This window comes from Hyposmocoma kahamanoa, unplaced genomic scaffold (genome assembly GCF_003589595.1).
Source record: "Hyposmocoma kahamanoa isolate Upper Pololo Valley unplaced genomic scaffold, ASM358959v1 78, whole genome shotgun sequence".
In the NCBI taxonomy this organism is placed as follows: Eukaryota; Metazoa; Arthropoda; class Insecta; order Lepidoptera; family Cosmopterigidae; genus Hyposmocoma; species Hyposmocoma kahamanoa.
In genome coordinates this window covers 17,988,476-18,001,610 of record NW_020653945.1, presented here as the reverse complement: position 1 = coordinate 18,001,610, position 13,135 = coordinate 17,988,476, and the positions used below count along the sequence as shown (strand labels likewise).

The 13,135-nt window shown below is 35.7% G+C and overlaps 1 protein-coding gene across 6 annotated transcripts in view; it reads right to left on the bottom strand.

The window, feature by feature from the left end:
* Positions 1-13,135, bottom strand: part of LOC113233455 (matrix metalloproteinase-14) — a 57,598-nt gene that overhangs the window by 8,039 nt on the left and 36,424 nt on the right. For all 6 annotated transcript variants that reach the window (XR_003310696.1, XR_003310698.1, XR_003310695.1 and 3 more), the window contains exons 3-8: positions 9,406-9,535; positions 5,441-5,545; positions 3,954-4,122; positions 2,134-2,209; positions 1,813-1,890; positions 945-1,076 (exon numbers count right to left, since the gene is read on the bottom strand). Coding sequence is in view for 2 of the 6 variants with exons in the window: in XM_026468602.1 (XP_026324387.1) it covers positions 945-1,076; positions 1,813-1,890; positions 2,134-2,209; positions 3,954-4,122; positions 5,441-5,545; positions 9,406-9,535 (690 nt within the window). In the remaining 4 variants the exon portion in view is untranslated. The remainder of the gene's footprint in view (positions 1-944; positions 1,077-1,812; positions 1,891-2,133; positions 2,210-3,953; positions 4,123-5,440; positions 5,546-9,405; positions 9,536-13,135) is intronic.

Genomic DNA, 13,135 nt, shown 5'->3' with positions numbered 1-13,135 from the left:
ATTGCAGCCCCTATATCAGAGTCCGCGACTCAACTTTTTAGATAAGTCCTGAGCATCCGAACCCCAGGGCCCCGCTGTTTCAACCGCGAATTGGTTTTGGATTGGTGCGACGTCGTACATCTTTTCCAAGGTAGAATATTTAGTGTGCATTTATATACTTTCAGCATACGAATACACCGCTGGCTATACTATTACTTGTTGATTTTATACTCCCATAGGAATCGTAAATTTACAAAATTTAAGTCAATGTTAACATAGTTGTTGTGGTGATAAAGTCTAGGTCAATCGGTACTTCCAAAATTCAGGAACCTGACCGTTGTTGAAGGACTTTTAGTTCACATGGTAATAGCGGAACCACGCTGTCACAAATCGTGGTAATTTGATAGTACTACAACCGACTATATCGGACAGTAGTACTCGTACGCTCTTTATAAGCTGATAAAGAGAAGTACAATGCCTCATTTTAGTCATATCATATCTGGAATAAGTTTTGGTCTAGATGTTGCAACCAGTACGCATGGAAATGCGTTGCTCTGACACATATAGGGTATGAGTTTCTCCAGTTTGAGATAATTTGTAAACATTCATTAATTTAATCATAATCGTCTATACAAGCGAAAGACGTCCACTTGGGCCTCCTCCAAAGCTCGCCGCAACGACCAATCTTGCGCCGCTTGCATCCAACGGATTGTCGCGCCCTAACCAGGTCATCGGTCCACTTTGTGATCTGCCTACGCTGCGTCTACCGGTACACGATCGCCATACGAGAGCCCTTTGGCTCCATCGGTTATCTATTCTGCGGGCAATGTGCTCCGTTCACTGCCATTTAAATTTGTTATTCTTTGGGCTATTTCTGCTATTCTGGTCCTTTTAGGGATATCCTCATTTCTGAGTCGTTATTGTCCTTATGTATGTTCTTATTCTTAGATTTTTGCTATACATACCTGTATAGCCTGGATATCATCCTGATCGAGCTGGAAGCTAGGGTCATAACCTCTGTAGAAGGGGGCCATGAGAGCTGAGCGAATGTCACTGTGTGACAAACCTAGCGAATGACCAAATTCGTGAGCAGCTACCTGCAAATTTGCGTAATATGAGTTAAATTGATACTTGAACACTTTATCACATGACTCTATATTGAGATAATTGTGTCCCACTGCTAGGCACGGATCTTAAGGAGTAGTTAAAGCCGGAGCCGACCAACTAGACAGTATGGAATGAAGATGTTAAGTTATCGTAGAGTTACGTATGTCAAGTAAGTTTATTTATTTGTTTATTTAAACGTTTTCACATCATACAATAAAGTGGAAACGGAGGACTTAATGCTATATCGCATTCTTTACCAGTTAACCAGAAAAAAATAGGTTGGTTGGCTGCATTTAAAATAACAATGACAAAATACCTTTAGCCAAAATTTGATAGTTAATTTATCCAAAGTAATATTACAAATGCGAAAGTAACTCTGTGTGTTACATTTGCGTGCCTAAACCGCTGAACCAATTGATGAATTTTGGTATAGAGATATGATAGAGATAGATGGGACCCAGGAGGTGGACATACTGTGTCTACTTAGGCCCTATTGTCTCAAAAACAAATCTTAAAGGGGCTGAAATATGGGATGAAAGTTTGTAAGGAGAATCAATCATTTCTCAAGTAAGTAGTATAGTAGGGTACTCTTATTCTACGCAGACAAAGTCGCAGGCACCAATCACCTATAGAATACAACTTACAAGCTGCTTTATTTCCGTAATTTTCAATTTTCGAATTAAGTTAATTCTGCAGAATGATGATGAATGTTACACTATGACTTACCTGGAACAGATTGGTCCCTCTTTTAGAGTTGATTGTCCATGTTTCAGCATCGTCGAAGTGAGCGTCACCGCCGTACACCTAAACATTACATTTTTGTTTTATACCACGATCTGTGTCATAACACAACAATTGTCACACTGCTTTCACTATTTGAGATTATAATGTGTGACATCCGCCAGTTTTTCTGCAATACGTAACAATTTATACAATTTTGAATCAATGGTTAAAGGATGTATTTGTCACGGACGTGTTTCCTGGTACATACGACGAGTTCTCTACCATTGTAATAGAGTTTTTCGTGTTGTGTGAATTAATACTTACAGGGAAGTAAGCATGCGCAAGAGTGCCGCCAGGGCCGTCGAAAGGATCGCCGTCCCCGTGCTCTCCTTTTTCAAACCTAGAAGAAATAGATAACATAAATAATGTAGATACAATACCTATTATACGATATTAATGTGTTTGCTCTTATTAATATGCTACGATATTAAAATACCTAAACTTTATACCCTTCAGCATAAACGGTATTTGATACAATTTTAACGGAAAGAAATAATTTACATAATTCGATTCAAAATGTCATGTTCTTTGATTTATATAAATGAATCAAGAGTGGAACACGTTCATTGCTGCACATATGACTACCAACGACCGCTCTTGCTGCAATCCAGGTGATTCCCGCAACCCTGGCCAGGTCGTTGTACCACCCTGTGGGTGGTCTGCCCATACTGTTCCTTCCAGATTTTTAGTAAAATGATTTTTTTAGTGTGCAAAGAGTACCTTAAAATTTTTTAAACTACCAAAAATACAAATCGAGTGACCAATTCTCGTATTAAAGAGTTTCGTAGTAAATAGGTAGCTCAAGAGTTTTGCCCCTGAACAGCGTAACGTTATCATATAGCCCACACTAACCCATAATATGGGATAATGCCGTAGTAAATTGCATAATGTGCAGTACGTGTAGCATGTAGTACTGTAGGAGTTATATCGTGGTAATCTCGTTAATGACAAACGGTTGTAAATGTCACGCAACACACATTACTGGTTATTGTAACGAAAAACGCATTACTGAATTAAATAAAGGCGCAATGTATTTAATAAATGCAGAGATTGCGTATAATTTCGTGCAGGTCAAATGTAACATTTTTGTCGATCGTTCCGCACGTTTATTGAATTTTGTATAGTTGCAAATTAAATTTGTATACAAAGTTCAAACTGAAAAGGGTTAAATAAAAGTACGTTTTCCATAAGTGTTGAAATCGCTTTACTTAAAATTTCCAATTGCTATTTGATTGTTAAAAGCAAATGTATTTTTTTTCTTATTTCGTATTTTTTTCCATTTTACAAACTGTTTTACAACACGATTTCATTACGGACACTAAACATTGTGTTTTCGTTTGGCGTGAAAAGAGCTTTTGTGTACGCACATCGACCTTTCTATAGAAATAAAAAACAACTATCACAATTCGATACTCCCTATTATTATACAGTACCTACGAAATACTCGAAAACTTAGATAACCTTGAATATTGTTCGTGGTTAGCTAACTAAACTTATTTTAAATCGCATAGAGGCAAAAATCCGACTTCAAATATATTTATTTATCACTAATCTATATAAATTATCTATCTAAGAATTTTATAATTGATCTAAATCAAAGTTATATATGGGTAGTAAATAAGTGTTTAAATAATTAAAAAAGATATAGTCGCAAAAATTTTCACGTTAAATACAGTCAAAATGAAAACTTTTTTTTTAAGTCGACTGCATTCACCTTTTCACTACTACAAGGCTTTTAAATAATATTAAAAGTTATTATTATTAAACTATTAATTATCAAAAAGTATATGTAACTTTAAAAAAAAACCGATGTCAGAAATTTGTGGAATTATATCTACATATTTGCTAAGAAAGTGAGTGAAATTCAATAAGCCGGGCTCATCACCTAATTTTCCACACTAACAGGTGGATTATTTTCTTAAAATTTTAATAGGACCATCACCACTACTACTGCTACTACCTTTTCCAAAAAAAAAAGAATTTTCGAAATCGGTTCACAAATATCGGCGTAACGTACACACAAACGAAAGATACAGACGTGTTGAGAGCCTTCCCCTTTTTCGAAATTCGTTAGTAATACTTACCTAATTTCAATATGGACTTGTCCGGAACGTTTCTGCGTAAATGTAAGATCCGTATAATCTGACCATACGGAAAAGGCTTTAGCGAGCTCAGCGTCTACCTCGGCGCGATTTAGTCTTGATGGATACTTGGCGATTTTGTACGTAAGATTTTTCACACGCCATCTTGAACCTGAGAAAAAATAAAGCACTGTATATACACGCGATATGTTTTCAAAAAAATATGTTTAATTGTCTTTCCTTTATTAATTAACATACCTACACATATAATGCCAGACTAAGAGTAAACCGATTTAATACAAAAAATGTATATTGAGACATATTCAGATATACGATGAATACAGATAATCCAAATTACGAAAAAATTAAACATTGTAGTCTTGAAGAGTAAATACACTATTTCTGTACATTGAGTTTTAGTAAAAGTTAAGAACTAAAAATTGAGCTAGAAATAAAAATTACAAGTCTATGTCAAGGATAATTTTTTATTAGAGAAACCTATGGGACCTAGATCAATAATTTAAGAAAAGATGCCTTATTTGCGCTAGATTAAGAGTTAAATTTTGTTGTTTATTATTTAGATCAATCGCTATTGTAATTCGCCTTGACGCGATTGCCTAAGATAGAGAAAGCGTAGTAATCTTATCCAGTTTGTTTTAAATAGTAGGTGGCATTGACACGAACTTGCCGGAATGGATAAAAAGAAAACTTAAGCGATGGTTATAATAAAATTACGAGTACCAAAAGTTAGTAATGGGCTCTTCGTGTATAAGCAATTACTCGCAATACTCTATACTCTAAGCAAATTCGATATACAATGTTCAGTAAGAAAACAATGCTAGGCAACTAATGATAGCAGGTGAAAAGAACATTTCTGTCAATGCTTATTCTTTAGACTAGCTCTGCCACAGCGTCCTCGCTTAATTGGAGTCTTAAATATTCAATATTCTTTCCCGAAATTTGATTAGATTGATATTATTAATCTTGAAGTTCATGACTATGATAAATTTTGTTCAATAGAAATCACGTTTGAAATCACTAGTAAATAAATGATATTAAAGTAACACAAAAATTACCAGTGGTGATTAATTATTTAAATTTCGGGTAAGGATATTGAAATTGTGGTAACTGTAAAACAGTCCAAGGTTAGAACCCTAAAAATCATAAATGTTTTTGTTTGTAGACATTTATTCTACATAGAATTTGGCTAGAGTATAGAGTGCAATAAAATTTATGAAATGGAAAATAAATTTTAAAACAGAAAATTCTAATTAGACAGGATATCAATCAACAGTCAAAAAGCACGATATCACCAGTTGAAATATGAAGGGACTGCATTGAATTAATGTGAACAAAAGTTAGGGTCTGTTATGAAAGCCATTGTTGCGAATTGATGAATTGCTATTACAACCGTTTAGAGAAAATATGCCCAAATAATGTAAAGGCATCAAAGTACTTAAAATGAGACTTTCAAAGTTTTGATTTATTACCTTGTAGCGCGTATCTTTTGGCTCTGCTCTCTCCGAAGCCTACTTTGTCTCGAACACCACATCTTGGCAGTGCCATTACTTTCACAGTCTCCTCATCGAGTTCACCTGCGAAGAAAAAAGGTGCAGTTCAAATAATGTAATATAACAAAATTTCTGTAAGTAATCTAATTGCTTTCTGCTTTGGGGTTTGCATACAGAAATGAACAGAAACAAAAAAACCTGAAGCAAGTATGTCAGGTTTCTGAATAAATACCAAACCAAATTAGTCATCATTATCATTAACCCATTTATACGTATATGCGTCGCACTGCTAAACACGGGTCTTCTTAGGCGAGGGTTTAAGCCATGCCGGTTGTGGCTTCACACGATTTCCGAGGGTTGTGAATCTTCTTCGACGTACAGGTTTCATTACGATGTTTTCTTTCACCGAAAAGCTCATAATAAAATTCAAATTAAATTTCGTATATAAATTCCGAAAACCCAGAGGTACGAGCCCGGATTCGAACCCGCGGTCTCTGCTTAAGAGGCGGTTAGATGAAACCATTAAACTACCACGTCATATATATATTAACGTTCCTATTTGAAAAAAAAACTGGTTAGTCGCCAGTCACTAAGTATCATTTCGCCAATACGTATGTTTTTAAAGAGTTTTTATTGTCAGATGACAAGGAAGTAATTACAAAATCACATCGGGCTTGACCGCAGGCGGAAAACTTTATATAAACAGGCACAACGCCTGTAGCGACGCGCTTCTTACTATATGACTCATAAAAACCGCTGCTTTACATATAATGTGTCAATTTTGTCTTAGGTATTAATCGCTAAACGGTGGTCTTGTTATCGTAATGTATCGAATCAATCCGTAATCTTAAATCCGAGGAGGTGACTCGACGGAAACTGAACGGAATCTCGTGGTTCGAATCATGTTTTAATTATAAACAATGTTTGCGCTTAATTAACTTTTTGAAAAAAGATTCTGACTTCAGATTATTTATTTCATTCAAGAATTGTTTTTTTACGCATGAAAAATGTCTCAATTTGATGAAATGACAAACACACTTGTGCTCCAAAGATTAGATTAGATAGACGCACAAAAATAAAAAATATATTTAGATATAATCAACTTTATCTACAAAAAAGTATGAGTAAGTACAGGAAGTTGAATACGGAAGTATTAAAGATTAAGAGAAAAATACTACCTTTACGAAGGTACGTCATCAGCATGCGTAATTTTGCATGGACGGCTAAGATTTTAAAATACCTTGACGTACAGTTTTGTTTCTAATATAAGTAACGATGAGTTACTACAATAATTTTGTTTTCCACGTCCCTATTATATCATGTACAATCGATATCTTAAGATACTTGACCCTTTAGCCGACATTTTGGTACGAGAGCCCTCTTATGCATTGTACAGAAATGTGTAATGGAATTCCAGCTTTTTGGTTGAAATTTGTATATATATATAATGTAATTAAAGATCCAATTGGCTTAAAAAGTTTTTTAAAACGTTAATCACTAGCGATGCAATAAGGAAGTCATATAAAAATTAATTTAACGGCTCACAGGTTTGTTTGTTTAACACCTTTCTTCACACTAGGACATCGACTGCACAATACAAAGGAAACACCAAACTTAAGCTATGTTCTTGCAAAGTCCAACTGAAATATTGCACAGTATAAAAACTTGACAACAAAACCCTATAACATCTCGTAATATAACATAATATGTGTACCTACCAGTCGTGCAATGACCAACAATGAATTATGTATTTGCGAGGTTCTGGACTACGTTATTTGCTTACATAATAAGCTAATAAACGATGTTCAGAGTCAAGACCAATAAACTACTTCTCGTGTCAAGGCACGTCGGAGATTCAACCGCCCACATAATAGTATGGTATTTAAATAGGTAGCCGTCGCATTGGGCCGTAAATTGCATTGTCAATGTGTAGATCTTGATAAAGGTAATGATGTACCAGGGTTATGGAATTGCAGACTGTTATAGAACCTTCGGACTGACCTGTGAATGAGATTTTTGAATGACTTTACTCTATAGGTACATTTTTTTTCATAGAATCAAAAGCGGCGCTAATTCTTTCTATTAGATTTTCTTTTAAGTATTAGCTCCTTTGCACGTCCCCACGTAATTTTTTCGAGAATATTTATTTGAAATTATGATTTCTGTGGAATAATAATAACAATAATATTTTTTGTCCGCAAATGGGTTAACTGTGCCATTGCAGGGGAATACTGCCTCTCCCATGTATAAATTCAAAATTAATCTTTTAGGTCTTGGGAGAAGCGAGTCTAAAATAGATATAATAATAATAAAATTTATTGGTCCTCGCCCAAAAAAACATAAACATAAAAATACAGGTTGATCGATAATGATGCTGCGAGACGGTTATAATATTAAAGTTTAAAAACAATTTTACGATGTATCTTATAATCATTTTTTTTTACAATATCAGAAATTAGTAATTATTTGTATGTGCAAATATAGCATGAAATGGCAGTATACTTTTCGTGTAACTAAAAAAATATAAGTAAAAAAATCATATTTCTATTACTGTGAGACCTATGACTTGGGTTCAGCGGGTAAAATGGTACTCAAAGTGCTAGGAATTCCTTTGTTTAAGTCCAGTTAATTGGTGTAGTTATCTAGCACATTATTATTAGCATCTTTTGAGTAAACTGATGAGACGGGCATGGAAGGATCGACAAAAATATATTCAACGCGACTTGCATTGCAGCTTAACTACAATTATACATAGTATACATACAGTTGTAGCGATTCCAAAATTAACCTTTTGACCTGAGGCAGTTCGTCTGTGACAAGGTCAAGGTGATACGGATGTGGGGTAGCATCGCCATTAATTACGTCAACCCGTGCAATGTAAGATATGCACTGTCACCCAGCCGTGTCATCCACCGGTAACACGGCTTTATCTAATGCTATAATATTGTTGTAGGACACTATGACGGCATTGCTTAGGTCTGTAATTATAATATGTATATATCGAGTTCTTAGGTTATCGCGATTGTTACACATAGGAAATAAAACTATTTTCAACATACATACATTCAACATGGTCACGGTTGACTGAGGTGGTACAGTTTTCAACCAGTTATGTCCAATATTAATGCAAACTACCCCGCTTTTTCACTATAGTTACAATAGTTATTAATTAAATACCTCATTTTTAATTTTACAAATAAAACATTTCAATTTACGCTACAAATTATTTTATTGAAAGAGTTTTTATTAAGTTCAATTTTCATTTATCGATTGCTTATACAATATACAATATATAGTATATAAGGATACAGAAGTGTATAGGTAACTATAGTTAGACTCAGAATCATATTATGGGACAGATTTTATTTTATAGTATACGTAGTCCCTTAAAGCGTTTTAATAATATTGGTTTGTGATTAAAGTTTTGCATATCGATTTTTTCTAGAAACCTATCCTATCACAATATTACCTACATCATCAGGAAGATGGTATAAAAACAACTGCAGAATATCCAAAACGCAAAGCAGACGATTCGTTTACGGGCTCATGATCTCATGTGATTACTTGAAACAATAAAAAGTACACTGCCCTTTTTTTTTTGGCACTGTACTTTTTATTGTGTTTTCTTATTACTAAGACAAAAAAATTACAATTATGGTGTAGACCTCTATTTTTTTAAAACAGCTACACGTATCTGGTCGACCTACTTCACAACGTGAGTTCTAGGTTTCTAAGTAACTAAGCACTTGTGTATGGAAATCGGAAACAACGACGGTACCACAAACACCCGGACCTGAGACAATAATAGAAAAGTTAGTTTCTCTACTCTGACCCAGCCTCACACATCATCTGGTCATCCTATGAAAATCAGTGTGCAAGCCTCTCGACCACAGAGGTCGTATTGTTTTGAACACTCATATTCACAATCATATACCTAAGCTTACCTGTCGCATTAAGTCCGGCGAAGCTCTGGAATTCCTGGATGGCGCGGCGCCACGAGCTCTCGTCCATGATGTGACCACTGGAGGGATTCCGCACCGTCGGGCTCAGGTACCCATATTGAGCCAGGTACATCTGCAAATTGATAACATTTGAATACTGTGGCCACTATAAATTAAGCTTAGACAATTAAGAGTCAATGCTACCTCAGCTCGAATTCAAGTTTTTCCCGTACTATTACGATTCATTTTGTTTGGGTCGAGTGGCAGGGACACTGGCTTTATTTCAGAATTTCTTTTTTTACTAACGAAATTAAATCCATTTGAAAAATGTATCGTATACTATACGTGTTCTATTTAGTTCAGTTGATATAAAAAAAACCATTGATACTTATATGTAAAGCCGGTACTTTACATATAAGTACTAATGATTTTTTCATCATCGGTATGATGAAATGAAATTTCGATCTAAGTTTGTGTTTCCTACGTGAATTTTTTTTGGGAATCGTGTTTTAACACCCTATAAGTAATCAATGTACCTATATCCTCAATTTTACTACATATTTTATCCAAAGTGATTGATTCAACACTTACACTGTTATGCGGAATCAACCACCGCCATTCGAGGTTGTTATAGACTGTTACGAGAATTTGATAAAGTTTTTTTGTGCTAAGTTTGCATTGTTTTTATTTGTTATTATTATTATTTTATTTTTTATTTTTTATTATTATAATTTGTCAATAGTTATTATTGATTTGTGTAATGGGTAAAATAACTAGTTGCAGGTTGCTTAACTCAGTATGACTTCTTCTACGATATTTCGAAACGGTCAGTAAGACAACCCATGACCGTGGATCGTGTAACCGTTCCGGATTTGAGGTAAGTAGTAAGAACTCATACCGTGGTAAGACGCCTGCAACTTGTAATAATCATATCTACTATTGTCTATTATAACAGATTTAAGCAGCAGTAGAGTTCGTGGCGAAAGTTTTTGTCCAGGGAAGTACTGCCACCTTACCTATTTCTGCCGCTAACCAGTCATGTTAGCATTACTGCTTTCCGGTTTTGATGGGTAAGGGTGCTGGTGAAATTACAGGCACATGGGACTTGTCAACTTATGTCTCAAGGTGATGGGCGCAGTGGCAGTACCCCGCAGGTCTTTGCAATTTAAGCTCTGAGTGGCACTGCAACTGTGAAGATCAGGCGTGTAGTTTTCCATCAGGCGCCCGACTCGTTCGTCCCGTTACTTGATATTATATGAAAAAATATATTTTAATACGAAATTTCACACAATAAATTGCACCCTTTGGTGGTGGTTCGGTGTAATAAGGCTATATCTGCGAAATGACAACTTTTCAGGAGACAAGTTTAAAGGTTCTAGAATCGAAATTAGTCGTAGTTTTTATCATTTATATTTATATTAAGTTTAACAGATATGAGAGAAAACAGACAATAAACCATTAAAACAAAGATAATTATACTACTTTTACGATTCTTAGTTAAGCTCAATTTTAACCCGATTGTGAAGATGGAGTTATCTATCTCCCTTGCGCCATAGTATACTAATGATACGTATCGCGCATCGCGGCAAGGTCGAAAGACTATTGTTTATTGTCAACGCCTTTGATAAGGATAACGAGAAATGTTGCTACTTGGATAATTACTTATGTTGCTATACATAACTACTTAATGAGGAAAGATGAAAAAGCCTAAAGTATGAGGTTTTCGGCTCAGACTCATTATTCGTACCCTTGGAAGTTAAGCCCTGGGTCTCTGGTGTCACAGTGCATTTTGTTTTGTTTAAAATTGGATTTAAAATACATGAATCGACTTCGAGAACCAGCAGGGCTAGCACGATGGGACGCGACAAGCGCGAGATATTGTTATTCTCGCAAAGGGTCTCGCGCTCTATGTGGCTCTTGCGCAAGTCGTGCCTTATCGTGCTAGCCCTACGGATGAAGACAATAAAAGAAAAAAGGCTGCTAGCAGGAAATGGATGCGACAAAGTGAGGATCGTGTGAAATGGCGCATAGGGCGGGAATTCTATGTTCAGTACTACAATAATGAGGTGAACACAAGGGTGCTCAGCATATATTTATATAGCCATACAGAGCGGGAACGCTGCCCAGACTTTGAGTAAGCCGCTACGAGGCTTCATTTATGTTTTATGTTTTTTTTTTTATTGTATTGCTCTTTGTTTTTATATTGTTTTCTTTAATTTTGATATCTGTGTGTCTCTTTTTATCAATTTACTGTGTTATATTGTTGTGTGTGTGATGCAAGACCATCAACGTTTTATCTATCTATCTACCATTTTGTTTATTTAATAACACTGTAGTATATTTAAACATTAATATCTTTATAGATAAACTCACGGCGATTCCGTGTGACTAAGTGTCAAAATATCTCAATAAACATGAAAGCTTAAAAAAAGTGACTGACCCGCGATACCCCTTACAAGACCATTTGCCGGTAATCCTGAGGCTAAAGAGTCGCCATAGCTTCATTAAACAAGTAAACCTTCTGGGCGGGGAACCTAACCAAGCGCGAATCTCTGGAAGGAGAGATACCTCACGGCATCACTCATTCCGCTGTCGGAGTACCCCCCTGTTGGGTATGATCTACTTTGGCAAACTTAGAAGTCTCTAACAATAGGTTGCGAACCTAAGTCGGCCGAAGCAAGGTAAGCATGCACGGGTGCTTACCTTGCTGCTATCTGTGTGGTGTCTCTCCTCAGACAATGGTACATATTTTGTCCTGCGTGTTCCTACAAGTACTAACGCCACTGATAATGCTGCGTCCGACGCTAAATACTGGTTCTCACAAATATAAACGTCAGAGTCGACACTCCAAGAAGTGAAGAACAACATATTATCTCACTCAGTATTAAATAAACGTATTTAAACAAACCTTTAGATGGCGTTACATAAGTCTTTGTTCGATTGAAAAAGAGTACAGTATACATAAATGACCCTGAAGAGTGGCAACCACAGACGCAGCGCCAAAGCGTGGCATGCATCCTAATGCCTTTAAGCATACATTTCCCCACACCTTTGTCTCCTGGTACACCAAAGATTACAAACGCATAAACGTGACTGCAAATCTTCTGTCAATATCCCTAAAAGCTAACTATTGTTTGTGCAACTCTATAGAGTTGATCTTTGAAGTTTATTTATAAATAAACTTCAAAGAAAACATTTGTCCAGTAAATATAATAAATGCTAATGTTGATATTTGATTTTATGGCTCGTCAACAAGCGACGAATTAGAGCGATGCCGACGGCCGATGACATGTTAAGACAATTTGTTTAACGTCAGTCGTCTCAGACGGAGATACAATTACTCTTTTGGAAATTCCGTTCCATTAGCAGCTGCTTTGATGGCATAGCTTTTATAGATTTTTTACGTACTAATTCTTTAGTCGAAGTGTATGATTCACTTGGTTTTAAACCAATAAAAATTAAAGAAACCATAACATTAAAATGATTAACATCGTAATTATAAAGCTATGGGCTTTACTTGTCACGATCGTTGAATTAGAGAAAGACATGTAATTTTAATACGTTCACATCAGTGGTATGTCAGTGAGTAACCGCAGAAGAATCAACATGGTTTGGGCGCGCTAGGTCATTGACATCGGCATTGTTTAAAGCCTCCCTGCTCGAAGTTATTGTGCTTCAACTTATACCAATAGCGCTTCGAACATACGTGAGTGTTTTCAATTATTCATACGAA